General features: G+C 53.0%; 1 protein-coding gene across 2 annotated transcripts in view; it reads right to left on the bottom strand.

The window, feature by feature from the left end:
* The window catches only part of KIAA1755 (KIAA1755 ortholog), a 38,020-nt gene extending 23,825 nt beyond the window's left edge, over nucleotides 1-14,195 (bottom strand). Inside the window, exon 1 of one of the 2 annotated variants that reach the window (XM_045833692.1) lies at nucleotides 14,071-14,195. In XM_045833692.1, coding sequence (XP_045689648.1) covers nucleotides 14,071-14,124 — 54 coding nt within the window. In that variant the 5' untranslated portion in view covers nucleotides 14,125-14,195. Of the gene's footprint in view, nucleotides 1-9,981; nucleotides 10,459-14,070 lie in introns of those variants that run through there. The other variant, XM_045833693.1, reaches the window with a different exon arrangement.
* Nucleotides 14,196-22,815: the final 8,620 nt, after the last annotated feature.

Raw genomic sequence — 22,815 nt, 5'->3', positions numbered from 1 at the left:
GCTCTGTGCTGCTCCCTGCCCCCACCTGCCCCAGGTCCCCACATCCGTCCCACTGAATCGCCTCCTCATTGACTTCCGACCTCTGGCCAGCCTCACTCCCAGCCGTTCTCCCCCAGCACCCAGAGTAACCTTTCCCAAATGCAGACACCACCCCCTCCATCTCCTGCCCCAAACCTGAAAGGCTCCCCAACCCACTGCCTTCAGAAAGCGTCGGCCTCCGGGCCCCCCGTGGCCTCCGGGCACCCAGGCCCCCCCATGGCCTCGCCACTGTGCAGCTCCGCGGTCTCACCCCAGCCCCGCTGCCTCTCTCGTGCTTCTGCCGCAACGACTCGCGCATTCTCTCAGTCGGTCAGCTCTGGGCCTTTGCACAAGCCGCTCCTCCACCGAGGACGCCTTCCACTTTCATACCCTCTCCATCTGGCCGGCTCCTTCTCGTTCTTCAGGATTCAGGCCAGCCCTCGTCGCTTCCCCGAGATTTCCTCTGACCTCCCTCTCCCTACCTCCCTGGGTCACGTGTCCCCTTTTCTGGGCTTCAGGGGTGTCCCTGTCATAGCGGCTTCCACGCTGATTGCTGTCTCCCCCAGTGGACCCCAGGCTCCCCGAGGACAGGAATGGTAAGCAGAATAACGGTCCCCAAAGATGCCCATACCCTAATCCCTGGAACCTGAGAACGCGATACTTTACATCGCAAAGAGGAATCAATGTTGCAGATGAAATAAAGGTTGATGATCAGCTGGCCTGAAATAGGGAGGTTATCCTGGATTATCCAGGCAAGCTCCGTCACAAGGGCCCTGAAAAGTGCAAGAAGGTGCAGACAACGCAAGAGTGGGCGGGGAACACGGCTGTGGAAGGAGGATCCGAGCGATGAGAAGCCGCTGGCATTGAAAACGGAGGAAGAGCCAAGGCATGCGGTGGGCTCTCAGAGGCTGAAAAACAAGCAAACACTCTCTCCTGGGGTCTCCGGGAAAGAATGCAGCCTGCCAACACCTTGACGTGAGCCCGGCGAGACCCAGGTTGGACGTGTGCTGCGTAGGGCTGCAAGATAATTGCTTCGCGCGGCTTTAAGTTGCCGGGTTTGTGATCGTCGGCAGCAACAGAAACGGACACGGCAGGCACTGGCCCCTGTCCCTCTAGGGTCTTCAGTCCCTGGCACAGAATAGGTGCTCAGCAAATGTGGAAAACTGAACAAAATGTGCCTGTCTCAAACACAGCTTTTCCATGTGTAACACAGGCAAGCGGGTCAAGGTCAGAGGTTTCAATTCCGATACAATAACAGAACCTATGGTGATGATTTTTAACTCCTAGGAAGCGTCATGGAGGCCATTCTGGTTGCCGCAGACTGGCTGCGGGCTCTGAGTCCACCAATCCCTGAGGAATGTAAGGGAAGAGGAGAATAAATAAGAACCCTCATTTACATAATGGAGGCCCCTGGAGACAGGGAAATAAGACGGAAGCGCTGGAGGAGGAGGAAGGTGGCATTTCTCAACCCCAGCAAGATTCTAATGCCAGGAAGCTACAGAACAGGGGGTGTGAGCCCAGGGCACTTAGACAAATGCCAGTGTCCCTGCAGCGTCTTTAGTACCGAAACAGTGCTGGGCACCGGGCGGCCCCCACGCCTGTTTGTGGAATGCTCGGATGGATGCCCACAGCCCCCTCTGAAGGAAAGAGGGGCTGGCACTGTCTCGGTGGGGGGCTCAGAGGGACGGTGTACCAGAGGCCCCTGATGTCGAGAGAGCGCTGCCCCCGAGGGCCTCGTTTCAATTCACACTGAGGTGGGGGAGGGTCTTCACGTCGTTAGACCGGTTGGCTCATCTGGCCTGGTACCCTCTTTCAATGCCTCCCCCCAGCAAGGCTAGACCCCAAGAGTTATTTACCCCCTGCCCATGCAGTCCCAATGATAGCAGTGGTAGCAGGGAGTCAGAGGACACTGTCTGGCACCTGCAAACACACACACGCTGAGTCAGTTCAGACATGCTGAGTCAGTTCCACTGGCAGCCCTCCCCGGCCACGCCCAGCTTTTCCTGGGGCATCGGTCCCCTGGGGTCCCCTCCACTGTGCCCCCTCGGGCGGGTGCCTCCCTTCTCTGGGCCTCTTTCCCTGTGGGCATGTGGAGGTGGCCTGAGTTTGTTTCATTTTGTTTTGGGAAATTTAGCCATTCGCTGCCCCCTGTGTGAATTTTAACGTATCTTAGCATCATCTGTACTATTAGCACTTGCTGTTTTTCTTCAAGTCCACTCAGCTTTTTAAAGACTTAGACAATTGCATTTTAAAGGGAGACTCTCTGTCACCATACCGGTTGTGAGAAGGCAGCCTGATTGCCCAAGTTCAAGTTCTGTCTCTGCCACTGACTAATTATGTGACGTGGCAAATTACTTAACACTTGTCTGCCTCAGTTTTCTCATTGATAATACTGGAGGTTGTAATCGTACCTGCCTTAAAGAGTTCAGGGAGATTCAGTGATACAATAAATGTAAATTATCTGCATGGGGCTACCATTTAATAAGCTCTCATTAAGCAAGAGCCTTCACTGCTATTTTTTTGTTCGTATTATAGTTACTATTATATCACCACTTTAAACTGAAAAATCAATACCAACTGGCATAAAACTCCAAAAATAAACCAGCGATGCATTGGGTGGTTTTCATACTATTTTATTTATATAAGTATATTTACATTTATTATTATCGTAGCTATAGTATATATCTTATATAATCATATATTTATATAAATAAGATAATAAAACTAAATAATAAATATCCATTTCTCATATAAAATATTTTATTTTACTGCTCTACTTCTATAAAAATAAACTATTTTTAATAGAACAAGTAAGTAATGAACGTAAACACTGCTATTAAGTTCTAGAGACAGCGGGTCACCTCCTGAAGGCTGAACGAGCTTTCTCCCTTTCTTCTAGAAAAAACATTGCCCCGCGTTTGGAAGGTGTTCAAGGCACCTCACCACGGAAGGCAGCCTCCTCCCTGGGCCTAGAAGACCAGAGGAGAGTTCAGAAGGGACCGACCCTCTCTCGCCATTTGATTTCGTGTTATCTAGCTCCAGTCTGGGGCACCCTGTGCCCCTGCTGCGGTCTGCATCCCAGCCTCGGGGAGCAGGGAGCTAAACTCCCTCTTCCTCGGGGGGCTACAGCCCCCCGACCTGCGAATGGGGTTCCAGTCCCTGTCCTGTCTCGCTCAGAGGTGCACCTGCAGACACGAGGAGAGAACAGACGCAGGAGACCTTGGGAGAAGCAAAAGGTGTTGCTGTTATTGTTATTAATTATTTCTTTTTACCCATCCTGTCAGACAAAGCTCGAGTCCCAGCCTGTGTGTAGAGACACCGTCCCCCTCTTGGCCCCTTCCGCTCACTGTCACCCCAAGAACAACAACAGTTTCCGCTCACTGTCACCCCAAGAACAACAACAGTTTCCAGAACTGTCACCCCAAGAACAACAACAGTTTCCAGAACTGTCACTCCAAGAAGAACAACGGTCTCCAGACGCCCAGGATGCACCAGGCCCTCCACGCCTACTCACTGGCTTCGCCACCCAAGGATCTCAGGGGCTGAAGCAGGCACATCCCACTCTGCAGATAAAGAAACTGAGGCTGATTCTGCCTGAGTTCCCCGAGAGAAGACAGAGCCAGAATCCAACCCGAGTCCGGATTGGCTGAGTCTGCCCCCTCCTCTGGGCCCTTTGTGCCTGGTCTGTCTTGCGGCCACCAGCGGCCACCAGCGGCCACCAGCCTTGGCAGGGGTCTGTCTCCTGCCGTTTCGAGTGGGGCCTAAAAAAGCTGTTTACCTCTCACAGACCGAGGCTCACAGGCTGGGACGCCCTTGGCTTTCACAGATCGGCTCAACTGCCGGCACACACGGTAACCATTGAAGGGGCAGCCAGGAACAAGAAAGAGTGTTCCAAGTTAACAGGACTCTGAGCTCTTGGCCAGCACATTACCTGCTACAGGCCTGAACCCCGGGGGCTCATGAGCTGTCCAAGCGTTGGGGGGAAGCGCCGTGAAGGGGGCCAGGCGGCTGCAGGAAGGAAAGCTGGCGACTCTCCATTTACAATCAACCTGGCAGCCCAGCCCGGGACCACAAGAACCCAAACACCGTCGGCCAGACGTGGGCCCCTCAAAATGATTTCCATGAAACTTAATCGACGCCTTTCCATTCCTTCTCGGTGAGCACAGCCCGGCTGGGCCTTTAACTGCTCCTCGGCAGGAGCCCAGGCGGGGGACAGCCTGAAAGCTGGGAAGGAAGAGGAGAGACACGCCAGAGCCAGTGTGCAGCCCGGGCCCCTCCCCTGCACCCCAGGGCCTGCGAAGGAGCCCCCCCCACCGGAGACCAGCGGAACTCGGCCTGCACAGCTGGCACCTCCTACCATGCTCACAGACCTTCAGGACCGACGCGGGGACCTTGTGTGGTGGGACAAAGAGCACACAGAGGAATAGCTGTCGGCAGCAGTTCCCTCTGGGCACGGGACGAGAGAAGAGTAAGGTTTTGTGTACTTCCTTCTCCGTGTCTTTGTAATGAGCCGCCATTATTAACTGTAATCCCAAGCATTACTTTATATAGTACAACAGACAAATACGGTGTGCACAGGTGGGCACATTTTTACCTGCGTCGTACGTACCTGCTGTGACTACTCCCTGGACCCACATGCAGGGTTCCCACCGCCCCAGAAAGAGGCCCCTCCCAGACAGCCTCCCCTCCCCTCCACCCCCAGAGCAACTACCGTTCTGACTATTGGCGTTTTTTAAAAGAGAAACCCCCACACCAACCGCTCTCCACCGTGGAAAACCGTGTGTGAGCCAAGAGACCATCAAAGAGTGTTGTTAACTGGGGTTCCCCCTGAGGGCTGTGAGGGGCAGGGGCCTCGAAAGGCACATTTTCATTTTCTTCGTAGCTTTGCTGGATTTTCCAAACACTCTGTAACCAGCTTGTAGAGCTTTTACAATCAAGGGGGCAGGGGAATAAAAGTGTGATTGTGTGTGTAACGCTGGTTCTCTCTTTAAATGGTCTCACCAGATGTGGTTAGTCGGGCCTCCTGAGACGTGGGCTGAACTTTCCTTAAAGGTCTAGATTTATCATCTGCTCCAACAGGCCAAATTCCAGTATCACCTGGCGTCCGCACCTCCTCGCTGGGGAAGAGGGGGGCCTGAGAACCCCAAGGTCGGCAGTGCGTTAGGGCCGCCCTCAGCGCCTGTCCCCACTGTGGCCGCAGTGCCTGGGGAAACTGGGGTGGAGTCCTTGACCCGCTGGGCAAGGCATGGCGTCAGTTTCCCCACGTGCAAAACGGGGGCATTGGGTTTCTCCACCTCCCAGGGCCCTTCCAGCAAAGCCATTCTAGAATTCCAGGTATAATTTAGCCCAGGGAGAGTCTACACCAGCAGGGGCCTGACAGGTGACGTGGAAGACAAAAGGAGCCAGGTGGGAGAAAACAGCTCCCCCCCCCACTGGCACCTGGCAGTCACCCTCGGGCCCGGGAGGCAACAGGGAGCCATGGGGCCTGCAGCTAGTGCCCCGTCTCATCAGCTCCAGGTGAGTGCTGCCTTCGCCTAGGACCGCTGTTACTTCAGTAAAACCTCCTAATTTTTTTCGAAGCTGGGCAAAGCGAACCAGTCTGCGAGCCACACACAGTCCTCAGGAGGGACCAGTTTGCGGCCACCAGCCTCAGCTACCTGGAACAGTCCTCTTCGACTTGTCCAGGCTGGAGACTCCACAGCCAGCATTCTGTCGCTCCGACTGCCAGAAGGCTCTTGCCCACGTCCAACTAAAACTTCTCCTGCTTCCAATCCTTCTTTTTGTGTGGGTGGAGGTATGAGTGAGAACTGGCTCTTTATTAAAAAAAAAAACTTTCAGAAACGAAAAAACATTCCAGTTGCTGCAAACTGAGAAGCAAGCAGCTATTCAAGCCCAGCTCTGTCACGCGTCACTGGTGTAACCTCGAGCAGGTCGCTGTCCCTCTCTGAGCCTGAGTTCTGTGTTTGTTCCTCTCGCTCCTGCCCCTCTGCCCCCCGCCCCCACCCCCCGCCAGGGTTCCCCGTGTCTCACCCAGGCTGCGTGCTAATAACAATCACAACCGCAGAGCTGCTTCTGACCGAGCAAGACTTCTACGTCAAGACTTACGCTAAACACGTTCCATATGTTGTGTGATTTCATCTTCCCAACAAGTCTCCTGAATGGGTGTTTTTATCCTCATTTTACAGGTTAAGAAACTGAGCCCAAGGTGCTACCGTCAGTAAGTGGTGGAGCTGGGGTGTGAACCTGTGCAGATACCTATCAGGTCTGCTGCCTCTTCCCCAGGCTCCCAGGCTCCCCCTGGGCCGCCACAGTGGGCTGTGGGACCCTCCACTGTTCAGCCACCTTGAGTGGCTCCCCATCGCCATAGCAACTCAGCCTGGCCATCGTGGCCCATCAGCCTACCCCTCCTTCTTCCTCTAACACACTGGACACTCCAGCCGGGCGCTGCCCAGCCACCCACACGCTGCACCGCTGAGTTCCCCTTGCTACTCACAGATCCGTACCTACTGTTTACTTACTGTTGTTTATTATTTACTTCACATTTAACTTTCTGTCAATTCATTTTCAACTCAAACAACTGCATTTGTGTTTACTATCATGTGTGTTCTGCTTAGACTATCTCCTAACACGCTGTAAAACAAGATGAAAAGCTGTACAATACAAAACGTTCTTCTAAGGGCCTGCTAAAGTCTCACCTCCGAGGTGTCATGCCGAGTGAAGTAAGTCAGACAGAGAAAGACAAATACTGTATGATTTCACTTAAGAACAAGCAAAACAGCTCTGCGCCAGAGAACAAAATAAACAAACAAACAAAATAGGAACAGACTCCTCAATGCAGAGAACACGATGCTGGCTGCCAGATGGGAAGGGGGCTGGGTGGGGAAGGTGAAGGGATTAAGCGGTGCAGATCGGTAGTTACAGAACAGTCCCGGGGATGGAACGCACGGCGTAGGGAACGCAGTCGGTAATACTGTGATAACTGCGTGCGGGCCCAGGCGGGCACTGGGAATACCGAGCGGAACACTTTGTCAAGTACACGACTGACTGTCTAACCATGACGCTGTATACCTGAAACAAATACAAAATAATCTTGAACGCAAACTATAATGGAAAAATAAAGTTAAAGTAAACGGCATGCAGAAAATAAGCAATACAATAAAGTCTGCCTTCCGAGGACCCCTGGTGGAAGCCCCACCTTGGAAGGCACTGTGTCACCCCTCCACCCCCCCAGAACAGGTGAGCTCCCTCCCACACTTCAGAGCCCTGTTCCACCTGCATCTCTTCTCTTCTCATGACACCTGGGCTTCCAGGAGAAGGCATGGAGGTCCGCTGCCCATCACACAGCCCAGAATTGTCAGGGGGTGGCTTGCCACCCAGGGCTTCCACAGCTCTCCCCCAGGTCCTTACACAGGGCCTGGCACACAGCAGGCACTCTCAGGGGCCTGCCACGGAGCAGGTATAACACCTTGGCAGTGCTGAGTGAACTGCATTGGGTCCAACCAGTTTCTCTCAAAGTGTGGGAGAGGATCACAGGTGGCCCGAGATTTGGGGAGGACATGAAGTCCACGTGAAACCACAGTAAAGAAGTTTTCCCCATTCTTTTCTGGTCCTCTTGATGACACTGAAGAGAAGGCCTCAGTTCATTGACAGTATGTCTCAAACACCTCTCAACACTTGGTCATTACTCCTTTCAGCGCAAAGAGAGCAGTGCTCGGGGTTGGAGTCGTGCACAGCCAACCTCGCCCAGCCAGGATTTGATAACATGGATTCGCCCGGTTGTATATATTTTCACATATTACTTTCTGTTGGTGACAAGCAATACTGATTTTATGTGGTCATGATATAAAATTCCCCGTTTAAATATATGTTTACATTTATAAAGTTTATGTACCTGAAAATATGAAGTAAGTAATAAGTAGTAGAATTTATTATTTCCTATAGCCAGTAAGCGGATGTGCAAAAATTGTTCTGATGATACTGGAATTATGGAAATCGGGGACTGGGTATACCCTAAGACCCTTCATCATAAGAGACTCCGATCCAGGGGCTGCCTCAGAACACTAGAGAGCCATTAATCCAATCGTCCCCCCAAAATAACACCTGTGGCAGGTTCTTGAAGGAGAGATATGTGGCTAGAGTGACAGTCAGAAAACTGGGAGAGGCTTTCCTAAGGAGGTGACATTTGGTTAGAGATGCACAGGACAACTAGAATGCGTTAGGGAAAAGGGCTCCACCCAGCAGCACAGCATGTGCAAAGGCCCTGTGGCAGGAGGAGACATGGAACATCAGAGCCTCTGAACCAAAGTCAGAGGGTCTGGAGTACAGACGTGAGGCCAGAGGGGTGGGCAAGGGACAGCCCTTAATACTCAAAGACCATGGTAGGAGGGAACTCTGTCTATCACTCCCATTCAGCAAAGAGTTGCTTATTCTTTGAGAGGGCCACCCAGTGCCTGACCCCTGATCTCAGGGTCTAGGGCTCAGCAAGGAGTTTCTGGATTCTCAAAATAATAGCTAAGTTAGGTCCAAAACCAGGCAAGGTGTGGCAAGCCTCTTGACAACTGAGTGCAGGTTTGGAATTCATGCTGTTCTCACTCTGACACCCTGGTAGGGTAACCTCGGCAGCCACTTAAGCTCCCGGATCCTCAGGTCCCCGTCCGTGGGGTGGGAATACCAGCGGGCGCACTCAGAGTTGCTGGGAGTTACACCAGCTCCCACAGGTGAATTGCCTGGGGCAGGGTCTCGCGGTGGTGCGAGGTGAACAACATTGGCTCACCACGATTATTTTCAATAGCTCTAACAGCCACAGGTGCATGCACCTGCCCTGCTGGGGTGCGAATTTAGGAGCCTGGTGTGCAGTACATCTGTGGGGTGTACGCGGGTGTGTGTCCATGTTTCAGCAGTGTGGGAGGGCAGGTGGACAAGGCTTGCGTGTGTGAGAGGGCACGTGTGTTCAGCCGTGGGAACCAGCAGGATTCCCATGCTGTGTGTGTGTATGTGTGTGTGTGTGTGTGTGTGTGTGTGTACGCTCCTCTGGAAAGAATTCTTCCGTGTGTGGACATGCACAGAGTGAAAACCCACACAAGTTCAACCTGGAAGAGCACAGTCGCAGGGTTAAACCCTGGCCTGTCTTCACGGCCCTTTTCCCAGTTCCCACCACTCCCGTGGATCTGTGTGAATCTGCGTGGGGGCCCTGCGCCCGTCTGGAGCTGGGCCCGGATTCTCTTAAAACAGGCTCTCTTTCATTCTTATACACACACACACTCACACACACACACGTGCGCCTGACCAACCTTGAGGTTCCAGCCCAGGAAGTCGAGGTAGGAGGGTGTTGCCTCCCTCTCCCCCTCCCCCTCCCCTAGGCCTACCTCTCACCCAGTTTCCATGGGAGCACCTCAGCTCAGGGCAATGTGCATATCTGACTTTCCTGCCATAAGTCTAAACCAGCAAAACCACCCCAAATTTAGGTGAGCAACTTCCTCCTCTCTGCTCCTCACCCTTCACCCTCCTTGCCCTGCACTGCCTGACGGCTCTAGGATAGGGAGGGGGGGCTTAGACCCCCATCCCCATCTGAGCCCTGTGTGGGGACAGGGGGCATACCTGAGCTCAACCACACGTCTAAATGCAACACCACTCCAAGTCTGGCCCAAGGCCCCAGAGCTAGGATTCCAGCTCCGATCTGGGCCGTAGGACGGGGCAATGTTGAACTTTACAAGTCTTACTCATCCACTTTGCAGATGGAGCGACGGAGGCCCGGAATGCAGAGGGGCGTCGCCCAGAGATGGGTCTCTGCACCTCCCGACTGCCCCTCCCCTCCTGGTAGGGGGGCAGGCAGTTCCGCACAGAGCCCTGGCGAGGCTCTGAGGGCTGTCTCAGCATAAAAGTCGCGGTTTGCGCTCCACACCCCCTCTAGGCTCCCTCCAAAAGAAGACAGAGGGAGGTGGTCCAGGCTTTGGCAGGCGTTACCATGGTTACGGGCTACAAGCCGCAGCGGCAGGTCCTCTCTGGGCGTCGGGTCAGTTCTTCTGCGGGTCCGTCTGTCCCGTGCAGCCCCTTCCCAGCTTAGCACTGAAGCGGGCTGGCCTGGAGCGGCGACCCCAGCCTCATCTCCGAGGGGAGGCTGGAGAGACAGACAAACAGGGGGAGGAGGTGCCCGAGAGACGGGTGAAACTGAGACAGTGAGAGACAAGGCAGAGACGCGGCGGCGCGGCCCGGCCACCAACTAGGGGCGGCCGCAGGGGCGGGGCGGGGCGGGGGCTACCCGAGGCCCCGCCCGTGAGGCCCCGCCCGTGTCTGCGCGCTGCTCCCCGCGTGGGCCGGGTGGCGCGACAGCGGCCTTGTGTGCGCCGGCGCCTCGTCCCCCGCCCCGAACGCCGCGCGGGTGATGAGAACCAGGCGCCCCCCTCCCAGCTCCAGGCCTCGAAGGCTGCCAAGGGGAGCTGGAGCCGGCCCTGCGGCCTCGTCCTACCCGCCCCTCCTCTTCTCACGGAGCTCTCAGCTCCGCCTCGCAGCGCCGCCGCCCCAACAGCCCCCACTTGCAGAAGCTTCTTTCCAGTGGACGGTTTGGGACGGTCACGAACTGTCTTGAGCCTTAGTCTCCGCATCTGTAAAATGGGGTTGATGATGATATGGTGTTGATGATGGTGATGATGAAGGCAATGCCTGCCCCTTAGATTCGGTGGTGAGGTGTGTCTTGTGTCTCCGAGATAATGACCCCCTTTGTGACCCTGGCCCAGCCATTGTTCCCCAGCGTTGGAGGGAGTCTAGAAACCAGATGATCTCTGATTGGGTGACTCTGGGATCCATCCACTCATTTATCAAACTTGGTGCCAAGCTGGGAGCCAGAACAAGTCTAAGTCTCTGCCCTCAGATCCTGCACAATCTTTGGGGACAGATGGGCCAGAAAACTTACAGAAAGAAAAAAAAATAACTAAATGTGGTAACTGTTAAGGAAACAGAAAAATGTGGACTTTGGAAACTAAGGAGGTCAACCTAGGGCTGGTGGTCTCAGCAGGGCAGCGAATCCTAGATTGGGAAGAGGGAAAGGAAAGGGGTGCAGGGTTGGGGAGGAGTGTGTGGGGAGAAACAGAGTTCTGGGCAGAAGGCGCAGCATGCGCAAAGGCCCTGAGGTAGTATTAAGCTTAAAGAAACTGGGAGAAAGCAAAGAACTAGAAAAGGAAGATTGCAGCGGCAAGGGTCTAAATTCAAAACCCAAGGCTTATTATTCAAAGGCCGTCTCCCACTGCACACGGGCCAATCAGCCTTTTCGCAGAGAGAACCTGAGCTAAGAGCCAGTCTGCCTTGCTGTGCAACTTTTAACAAGTCCCTTCATCTCCCTGGACCTCCGTGTGCCTGTTGTTAATTTGGGACTAATAATCCCAACAGTTTGCTATGCCGTACAGCCCAGAGGATCCCTCCGTTCTATTTACTGAGCAATCCCATGAACCTTCTCCGGCCTGCAGGTTCGGGTATTACTATTCCAGACATGAGTTTGGGAGGAAACAGGCTTGCTGATTGATGTCAGGTGCGGAATTCCACTGAGAGCTGGGAGGGGGGGCGGTAGCTCGGAGGTTATGAAGCCGCAGCTTTGCAGTGAGACAGAGCTGACATGACAGCTAGTGTTCTGGGTCTGCAGGCGGCAGAGAGCGAGTCTGAGATAGTTAAGCAGGTAAACAGTGGACTGGGTGGGCACCCGCTGCTCACAGAGTCCACGAGAAGGCTGGGGGTCTGTTCTCCGGACAGTGCAGGAGCAGGCAACATGCCCCAGGGGTCTCCTCGGCAGGAATGAATTGTAAACCTCTCACGACTGACGGAATTACATGTAGACAGAGAGACACACCAAGGTAGAACTTTCTAGGTGTCAAGTACATCTCTAAGTGTATAAATTATGAGTTAAATTCTACTGTTGTCCTTGTTCACGGATGAAGACACTGAGGCACACGGACGTTACACAGCTCGCCCAGTGCCGGCCAGGCGGTAGACTGCGGAGTGGGGAACTGGACAAGGCTCTCCGTTTCCAGAAAATAGGTTATTAACCCCTTCCTGTTCCACCTGAATGAATCTCAAGCCTTTTGTCACTCTTTGCTAGATTCAAAGGCTTTAAAAGAAAGATTCAAATTGGATCACGTGCCCAAGGTCCCCTTGGACTAAACATTTCAGTACTAGTTGGTCACTTAAAAGGAAATTAGATTGCATAAGAAGGGTGGGATGCCCTGGCCCGTGTGGCTCAGTTGGTTGGAGCATCGTCCCATGCACCGAAAGGTTATGGGTTCGATTCCTGGTCAGGGCACATACCTAGGTTGCAGGTTTGATCTCCCGGTAGGGGCATGTACCAGAAGCAATTGATCAATGCTTTCTTCTCACATCATGTTTCTCTCTCCCCACCAACCCCTGCTTCCTCTCTCTAAAATCAATAAATGTCCTTTTGGCTTTTGGCTGAGAGGAGGTGCAGATACAACTTTCTTCAGTCGTCCCAAATCTGGGTTCATCCTATACCAGCCGCCTCCACCGAGCCGCTGAAGTTCAACCCCAACGGGATCAGTCATGCACCTGAGGTGCATCGGTGAGAAGTCGGTGTCACGTCTGCCCTGGCCCCCAAGATCGGCCCCCTGGGCCTGTCTCCAAAAACGGTCGGTGATGACTTCGCCATAGCAACCGGGGACTGGAAGGGTCTGAGGATGACGGTGAAACTGACCATGCAGGACAGACAGGCCCAGACGGAGGCAGTGCCTTCCGCCTTCGGCCCTGATCATCAAAGCCCCCAAAGAACCTCCACGAGACAGAAAGAAGCAAAAAGACAGTAAGCACGGTGGAAATACCACTTCTGATGGGATTATCGACATTGCGCGACAGTTGCGGCACCGATCTTTAGCTAGAGAGCTCTCTGGAGCCATTAAAGAGGTCCTGGGGGCGGCCCAGTCTGTGGGCTGCAATGTCCAGGCCGCCCCCTCAGGACATCACAGATGACATCGGCAGTGGAGCAGGGGAGCGCTGGCTAGCTAAGAACAACAAAGGGGAATATTTCAATTAAAGATCGTTTGACAACCAAAAAATGAATGAATGAATGAATGAACAAATTGTATCCTCAGGTGAGGATTTAAAAAAAAGAAGAAAGGTGGGAATGGACAGGAAGTGGTCATTACAGTCGGCCCCTTGGGCCTCCCAACATCTTGGCACCTTTGTTCCCATGCCTGTTCTTCCAAAAGCACTCTCTGCTGACACAGTACGGCTCCACGTGCACCCACAAGTGTACACACACACACACACACACTCCCTTGTATGACTTGGTCCCATACTGCGTGCGGAGGTTCACCTCTCGGAGTCCCGGGTTCATCCTCGGTAAGACACAGAGCACAATATTTACTTCTTCACAGGACTGAGGGGGGGGCTGAATAAGTTCATGGAGGTGAGGCGCTCTGCCCTGTGTCGGACACACGGAGGAATTAACATAACAACACACAGAACAGCGTTGTTTGTGTGAGCAGCCAATGGTTGTGAAATCAGCCTCCAAACACACAGGTTTGAGTGTGGGGTTGGACGCCACTCCGGGACTTTCCAGAGGACTTTCCAAGGCGTATTCAGGGATTTATTTCCTCTCTCTTTGGTAAATGAGTAACGGAACCACGCTCCAGTGGCTGCGCTAGACCTGGGAAAGGGCAAACCCCCTCACGGGCCTTGCCTGTGGTGGAGTGGAGAACTCGGGCAAGCGGTGTGGAAGTGGGCTCTGGGGCCAGCTTGCTGGCTGGTTGTGCCTAGGTCCCTCCTCCCCTCTTGGGGCCACAGTTTCCTCAGCGTAAAATGAATATTATAATCCTCATGACACTTTTGTGAGAATCCAATGAAATAATTCATTGAAAGGGCGTATCAGACGTCCCCAGCCAACGGTTCTGATATTGATTCTGACATTCTATCACTCCGACGTGCCCGGGGCCAGGCGCTGGGGCATCGCACCGGGGAACAGCCCCACTGGGGGGGACGAGGGTTGCCTACTTTAAACAGAATGCCTCGGGATTCAGACTTCATTCACTCATTCGATAAATATTGATTTGTTCTTACTATGAAGGTAGCGACTCCTTGGCACACGCGTATGCTCAGCCCTCTCCTACTCATGGCAGACACCGTGCGTCGAACGTGGAATTGCCTGCTGAACGCAGCAGCGGCCTCGGAATCCTCTTCAACTCAGAGCCCAGGCAGCTGTGTCCGACTGGCCGGAAGAGGTTCTGCGCCTGCTCCGGACTGCCTGGAACGGGGACAAGCTCCTCGGTGGAACCAGAGAGAGGGACCAGTGAAAACACAGGTTAAGTCAACACACGCCTTTTTCATTGCCTACTTCATAAACACAGGAAAGAAAAAGGTGGGGAAAGACATGCTTTTATCTCTTAATGACCTTCTCTTCTTGCAGAGGAAAACAGAATATTGAAATGAGCTTCCTGATGCCAGATGTGGCAATGGGAGCGGAGGAGACCTGGGAGCACACCCCCGCTCCTGGGGTGCCCAAATCCGGTGGCAGGCCCGGAGAGATGGAGACAACCTGTGAGAACAGAACCCCTCAGAGCCCCTGAGACTTAAAACTTGCCTCATCCAACTGTCCTAAGTTACAGCAGGGAGGTCCTCCCAGGGAGGGGTGACTCACACGGTGTCATACCCCCCAGCCAGGACAACCACCTGTCACACTTCGTCTGTTCCTAAAATTGCTTCATGGTCGAGGAACCCAATGTACAGGGGCCTTCGTTCAAGTCCCTGCCTGCCTGCTAACTCCCTGGAAGATCGGGGGTTTGTCTCAATTCTCTGAACTTCAGGCTTCTCGCCTGCACAATAAAATCATTTATCTCTGCTTTGCTTCCTCCTCTGCCTTCTGTGAGGCAATAGCCGTGAGAATTTGTCATGTCTTGAAAGAGACGGGAGTCATGAGATGCGTTTATTGATTGCCCACTCTATTCCAGGGACAGTGTCCCGGGTGCCGGGGAGCATGGCAGACAGTCCCTGCCCTCGTATCGCTCAGAGTGTAGTAAGGGATCGGATCCTTATAGTGAATGCATCGTGTACATGGTGTACGGTTGTTAAAGGGAAAAAGCACTTATTGAAGGAAGCCAGTAGATCCTAAGCGTCTGGGAAGGCTGCTCTGAAGGCTTAAGCTGAGATCTGAAGAGAGGAAGAAGTTAGGGAAGAACATTACGGTCAGAGGAAACAGCACGTGCAAAAGCCCTGTGGTAGGGGAGCAGGTTGGAGGCACAAAGGAGGCAGAGGGAGAGGGACAGGGAGCTGGGAAGAGGTGGGAGAGGTGGGCTAGGCTCTGCAGATCACGGAGAGCTCGGATTTTCTCCTTAGAGCCATGAAAAGCCATGGAGGAAATTAGGGAGGGAGCAATGTAATCATTAGAGGCATTGAAACATTCCCTGAGCTGCTGGGTGGAGGAGACCATGCAAGGGGGGCTTCAAAGAGGCCCTCCAGCAAGGGAGCTGCAGTGGAGGGTGGGAGAACGGTCTAGCTCCAAGGGCAATGGCAACCAAGGCCAAGGCCCTGGGGGGCTGGAGGACCCAAGACAGGGGCTGCTGAGCGCTCTCCGACTCCCCACAGCCCACCCCTTAGCACCTGCCCCTCTGGGGCCTGCAGCCCTGGGTTTGTCTATCCCCCCAGTCCAGCCCTTTCTTGTTCTTGTGGGACAAGCTTCATCAATGGCTCATCTAGCACTTGGGTTTCTTTCCCCGCTGTCTCCCCGCCAACCCCCACCCCACCCCTCCTCTTCCCTCTACCTGGAGCTCCTCGGGCCTGCGGACCTTGCCCCTCACCATCTGGGGCGTCAAGAACCCTGGCAGCATTGGGGGAATGTTTAAGCAGGAAGGAGTTGGGACTCTGCCAGCCTCAGGCACCACACATGCTTTCCTGCCGCTGTGATTTTGCTCATCCCTCCCCCTACCAGAAGACCCCTCTCTGCAGGTCCTGCTCATCCTCCCAGGACCACCTTCTCTGGGAGGCCCTGCCTGGCATGCCTGGATTTGTGTGTGTGTGCTTTTTAAGAGATTTTATGTATTTATTTTTAGAGAGAGGGGAAGGGCAGGAGAAAAAGAGGGAAACATTGATCGGTTGTTTCTTGCATGTGTCCTGACTGGGGGCCAGACCCACGCAACCCAGGCGTGAGCCTTGACCAGGAATCGAACTGGCAACGCTTTGCTTTGGAGGACAACTCCCAGCCGACTGAGCCAGGCAGGCCAGGGCTGCAGCTGGTCTGTTCACTCACTCCCTCAGGAGCTCACCTAGTGGGGACGAAGATGGGGGAGTGCAGTGACGGATCTGTGGGCACCAGTGTGGTCGGGGCCTGGAGAGAAAGCTGGTAACAGACCCCAAAGCAGGGGTCGGAGGAGGTGGGGTCAGAGGAGGTTTTCCAGAAGAGGGGACACCTGTTCCTGGGCTGTGAAGGTGGACTAGAAGCTCACCACTTCTAGAAAGATGGCCAATGACACAGAGTGTGATTGCAAGTCATCTCTGTCATGTGTGAGAGCGGCCTCGTGCACTGGTGCATGAATAAAGGAATGCTTGGGGATGGGGACAACACTGAGACATCCGGTGTGGCTGCATCCGAGTTTGCAAACTGGTAGTATATGGGTCACACACGGCGGGTTTAAAATAAAACAGAATTGGTTGTTAACATCTAACAATAGAGAGGCTTCACATGCACTCTGGCGCCGGGCAGCAGCCTCTCCTCTCATCCAGGCCCGAGGTATCCAGCTCACCAGAGTCCGCACCCAGTTCAGTTCCTGGACCCTGCGGGCATTTCAGTTTGCGCCTGTTCTAGGTGATTTGTTCAAGGCTCTGGACCAGGAGCTGCTCACAGGGCCAGGCACACAGCAGGCGCTCATAAAAGTTTGTTAACTAGGTGGGTGAAGAGTGTGGAGGCACTAAAACATGTCCACAGATTTAGAGACTCACCTTTAAAGAATCGAATGCCGAGGAAGTGACACCGTGAGACTTTTGAGACTGGGTCATAAAAGACACGTGGCTTCTGCCTTGCTGTCTCTTGGACCTCTTGCTGTGGGGGAAAACAGCCACCGTGTTGTTAGGACACTCGTGGAAATACCCGTGTGGCAAGGAACTGAGGCTTCCTGCCAACTTCAGCCACATGGGCAACCTCCTTGGAAGTGGGCCCTCCAGCCCGGGCAAGCCTTCAGATGGCCACGCCCAGCTGACAACTTGACTGTAAACTCTTTAGAGACCCTGACCTAGAACCACCCAGCTAAGCTGCTTCCCAAACCTGATCCCCAGACACACGGGGAAACGATTATTATTTTTTCAGACGTTGAGCTGGAGACAATTTGTTATGCATCGATAGAAAACTAACAGGGATGGATGGATGGATGGATGGATGGATGGATGGATAGACAGGTGGATGTAGGGTGTTAGGGAGGAGGGGAGATTCTATTGGGAAAGTGAATGGGGGTCAGATTCCAACTGAGTTTGTCGTCCTGAAGAGCTGGTAGGGGTTTGTCATCTGAGAGCGCTTTGCTCCTCTCTAAGTTTCAGGCAGGTCACTCAGGCAGCCAGGTAGGGGAGGATGGAGTTGATGAGCCGTAAGGCTGAGAGGTAAGCGAGAATGTGGGTCAGCCACCCTGGGAGACGGGGTGCCTTGCACCTTCAAATCCAGCTTCTTCCAGCAGCAGTCCCCCCAGGCCCCTGCACCCCATGCCCTGGCTCCACCCGCCAGGGCTGCAGCCCGGCAGCCAGCCCTCGGAACCGTGGGGGAGGTCAAGACCTCAGCATTTCTCAGAGGCCAAGTCCTGCTCCCCTCTCAGAGTCTTCTTTGTGCAAAAGAAGCTGTTGCTTCCTCAGCTGGGGGCTGGGGGTGTGGCTCAGCATCAGCGGAATTCAGAAACCTAAGCTGGGGGTGGGGGCAGAAAGTGAGGAGCTGTGACTCTCTGTAAAGACCCCACTGGCCCCCAGGCATGATGGGGGGCCACAAACACAAGCCACGCATTGGGGTGGATCAACCCTGTGCTGGTCTACTGGGATTGCTGGAAATGACCCACAGCATGTTCTGGGGAAATGGGTATGAGGAGTCTTAATGCAAATCCCATGGTACTGAAATGCCATTTCTCATCCACCAAATTGGCAAAAGTTCAAAAGCTTGGCGACATGTGATGAGGCTCTAGGCAAACAGGCACTCTCGTGCGTCTTCGGTGGGAATGTCGATTGGTCACAGAGAAGCCTTGTTGGAGGGAATCTGGTGATCTCCACCAGATAACAAATGCTGTGCCCTCTCACCCCGATGTTCACTTCTGGGCCTTAACCCAAAGGTTTAACTCCACAGGGATATGCATACAGTCACTCATCGAGGCATTATTTGTGATAGCAAAGTATTGGAATGCCCAAGTGTCCATCCACAGGTAACTGGACGAATGAGCGATGCAACCAACACAAGGGAAAGTTACGCAGCTGTAAGTGCAGGGAGGAAGATCCCCCACAGACCTACCTGTACGGGATGACCCACAGCCTGTGTTGTTAAGCAAAAAAACAAAACAGAAGCTAAGTGTAAAGAACTGTATATAGAATGCTACCTTTTATGTAAATTTTTTAACTTTTATGTATTTACCCACATACTTATTTAATTATGCAAAAGAAATCCAGGAAGTATAAATGGCAAACTTACTGAAAATCAGAACCCATAAGGAGTTAGTGGGAATGCAATGGAGAAGAGATGGGAGTGAGATTTTCCTGAATATATTTTTATACAGTTTTGACCCTTTAATCATTGTAAACGTTTTACATTTTCAAAAACAAAATTAAATAAAAAGATGGAAACCTAAGCTCTAAACGTGAAAACAAAGAGAAAGAAAATGAGCTTCACTGTATGTCAAATTAATACGTACCGGAGACAGTATGGACTCGTGTTTAGTGTAAGGTAGGTACAGACATAGGTACGTAGGTAGGTTGATAGACACATAGAAATATTTATAGAGATGTGTGTGTATACAGAAGGTAGTACATGCACATACATTTCCTTGTTCCGTCTGATGAGAAGGCTCAGAAGCAATGACACGCCGGTAGCAACGAGCGTGCCTACCACACAGGTCTTGGCTTCTCATGCCATTCTCTGGTGAAAGAAGCAGGGCTTTTGGGAGAAGTGGCCGATTCTAGGGCTGGAGCAGGGAATGCACAGGGCGAGCCTAGAGCGCCTTAGAGCGCCGGAAAGACAGGAAGTGTTAAAAGAAACGCACGAAACCCACGATGACAGAAAGGGAACACAGGAACCAACTAAGAGAGCTTCTGATAACCAAATTTGGAACAATTCAAACAAGAAAATGGAGTGTTATGCTGATATAGATAAAGAAGTGGGAGAGAAGAGGCAGCCTGCCATGCGGAAGAATTCCAAATAATTTATGTAGGGCCTTTGCCCTCAACGAGATGGGGCGTCACTCCCCAGTCCTAAAGTGTGGTCACACATAGTGACGTCCTTCCAAAGAGCACAGTGTGAAAAGCAGGGGAAGTGAGTAAGGTTGCGGTGGAGAACCTGCCAAACACTATGCCTGCCAGGTGGTCAAGGTCAATGTCAACAGCGATAGGTCCTGTTGATAGCATGTGTCCTTGATATGCTGTGCGAGAATGGGATAATTCTCCATACCTGCCTTGCAGAGGTGCCCAGAGAGGGCAACAGTCTTCTCCATGGCCACACGGCCTGTCCATGGCAGATTCAGGATTCACACTCACAGTTCTTTCTGACCAGGGATCAGCTCCTAAATCCCAGAGTGCCAGGAGTGGCAGGCATCAAACAAGCCCCTTTATGGCACCATCAGAGCTGCCACTGTAGGGACAGCCCTTTCACAGAGAAGGTAAGGGGGGCTCAGGGGGCTGGTGGAATTTCCCTGCATTACCAGAGCTGTACCGCAAAACATAGGAAGTGGTGCCCCCCCAAGCCATCACCCTCACGAGGGTTGCATCTTAACCTCATTCACCCCCATTTCTGGGATTCTCAGCACTGACATGTCTTCTTACTCATGGGGACAGCACCTTTCCACCATGCACCCACGTCAGGGGCTCCGGGGGCCACCCAAGAACACCCGGAGTCTCTTCCTGGGGTCAGAAGTCCTCGGCAGTGAGAAAAAATTGGGCAGATGGTGTTGTGGCGACGGCAACAGGATGGGGGCCGAGGTCATGCTGCGGCCTCTCCCGCCAGCCGGCTGAGAACTTAGTCCCTGATGAAAGGGCCAAATTGTCCTCTGCAGCTGTGCTTGTTTTCCTTCCCCTTTCAGTCTGCAGTCCCGATAGGGGAGGGCGGTGGCCGTCTTCTTCCAGCCTGCGCCTCCCGGCCCCCAGGACTATCTTCCAGGGGCCGTCAGGTGCCAGCTTCTCCTCCTGGTTTCTTGTCAAAGCAGACTCTCGGGCCTGCAGAGTGAGAAGGGGCCTCAGAAGCCATGGTGTCCAGCAGGCGCCACGTTGGCGAGACCCATGGGGGTGCGTGACACGCAGAGGTGCCCTTCTTTTCCAGGACCAGAAATCCCCAGGGCTAGGACCAGAAATTGTATTTTTAATAAACACAGCTGGTTAGGGAGACACCTGGTTACACAGACTGAGAAAACTGGGGTCCAGAGAGGGAGGAGCATGAGTTTGCTCAGGGTCACAGAGCAAGTTTTATGGCTAGACGCAAGCCAATTCATTCATTCATTCATGAAATCATTCACTCAGCACTGATTATACCAGGCTCTGTGCTAAAGATGTACCAGAGAAGGTTTGAACACAAGATGTACACAATAAGCCAGCAAGAAAACAGCAAAAAGATTCTTCAAAAGCCCAGTGATAAGGACTGCAATTGAGATGTCCAAGATTCTGCAGGAGCCCAGGGAAGGGCACTTAACTGAGCCAAAGAGACAGTGATCAGGGAAGGCTGCCTGGAGGAGGTGATAACCCACACGGAATGTTGAAGGAACCAGAGAAAATATCTATGCAAAGGAGGAAGGGTCCTCCAGGGAGATGGATCAGCATGAGCAAAGGCTTGGAGATGAGAAGCAGCATGGTGTGTGGGCAGCCAAAGCAGTTCAAGGCTGCTGGGGGACAAAGTGTTCACTCACTGATTATGTGCGGTGAGTGCTTACTGTATGCCGGACCCTACTCAGGCTCTGGGTTTGGGCACAGCAAACAAAGCAAACAAAGCTACTGCCCTCATGACTTTACAAGGCAGTGAAAAGGAGAGAAAAACACAAACTATAAGCAAATAAATGCATAACATGTATGAGGTGATCAGTGCTAAGGAAAAATATAAAGCAGGGCAAGGGGCAAGGGGTTCTTATCTCATGAAGGGCAGCCAGAGAAGGCCTCTTGGAGAAAATGGCCATTAGTGGAGACCTGAAGGAAACAGGAGAGCAAGTCGTGGAGAGTCTGGGTGGAGCAGTGCAAATGTCCTGGGGCAGGAGTTCGGGGAGGCTGGAGAACCACTGGCAGGGGCCAATTCAAGGAGGAACTCCTGGGACACGCTGAGAATTTTCTTTTCTTCTTCTTTTTGTAAAGGATAAGAAGCCAGCAAAAGATTTCAGCAGGGGAGGGAGCATGGTCACATTTAGATTGCAAAGTCCCTTCTGACTGTGCGTGGAGAATGGAGCAGAAGACCCCAGGAAGACCAGTGTGGAGAGATGGCAGCCTGGACCCCGGTGGGAGGGCGCGTGGGGGTGAGGAGGAGAAAAGAAAGGCTGCACTGACTCTCTGGGACGCCAGATCCACTGGGCTCCATTGGCTTCTGTTGCTGGGGGAGGTGGTGCACTGGACAGGACGGCATCAGGTTACTGGTGGGAGGAAGGGCCATCTCTTGGACGAAGGCATTTCAGGACAGGCATGACTGAGGAAAAGGTACATTTAGCTTTCACCTCCTGTGCCCGAGGCTCCCGTGGGACATCCCTTTCCAGGGAGATGCTGATCTGGGCTCTGGAGAGACCTGAGCTGGGGAGGGGAGTTTGGGAGCTGGCATCATAATGAGGGGCTAAGGAGAGACTGGACCTACTGGTCATTCAAGAGGGTTCGTGACACTGAGCGGGAAGGGAAGGGGGCCCAGGGCAGAAGCTCAGAAAGCCTGTGGGCTTAAGGGGTAGAGTAGAAGCCCACAAGGAAACCAGAGTTAGTTGTCGGGAAAGGCCACCCACCTACACAAGCATCTGATGTCCGTTTCCTAGAACCTCCCTGGGAGGATATGCTTTTCACTGTTTATCCCTTTGAACCCCTTACATGTTTCCCTATTCTAATAAATACATTTTTAAAAAATGATCACCAGGTGACCAAAGGAGGGTCCATTGAGTTTGGAAAGAAGTTCTTTCATTTCTTCTAACAGCAAATATTTTTATGGAGTTCCTACTGTGCGCCAGGCATTGTTCTTGGCACGGAAACAGTGGCCTGAGCGAGGTTCCTGCTGTCTTCAGCTGGATTATTCTGCTGGGGCTGCCATAACAAAATACCACAGCCTGGGCGGCTTCAACAACAGACATTCATTTTCTCACAGCTCTGGAGGCTGGAAGTCTGAAATCAGGGTGTCGGGAGGGTTGGTTCCCCCTGAGGGCTGTTCCAGGCACTGCTGCTCGGCTTGCGAACGGCCAGGTTCATGTTCACACAGCCCCCTCTCCGTGTACATTTGCCCAAATTTCCCCCTTTTTATAACAGCGCCAGTCATATTGGATTAGGGTCCATGCTAATGGCCTCATTTTAATATGATGACCTCTGCAAAGACCCTGTCTCCAAATAAGGTCACATTCTGCAGTACTGGTAGTTAGGACTTCAACATAGGAGTTTCTGGGGAGCACAATTCAGATCGTAATGCCCACCTTACAATCT

The sequence above is a fragment of the Phyllostomus hastatus genome, unplaced genomic scaffold, assembly GCF_019186645.2.
Source record: "Phyllostomus hastatus isolate PE091 unplaced genomic scaffold, TTU_PhHast_1.1 phas_contig_17, whole genome shotgun sequence".
Lineage (NCBI taxonomy): Eukaryota > Metazoa > Chordata > Mammalia > Chiroptera > Phyllostomidae > Phyllostomus > Phyllostomus hastatus.
Note: the sequence above shows the minus strand (reverse complement) of the source record. Positions and strands in the feature narration are given on the sequence as shown.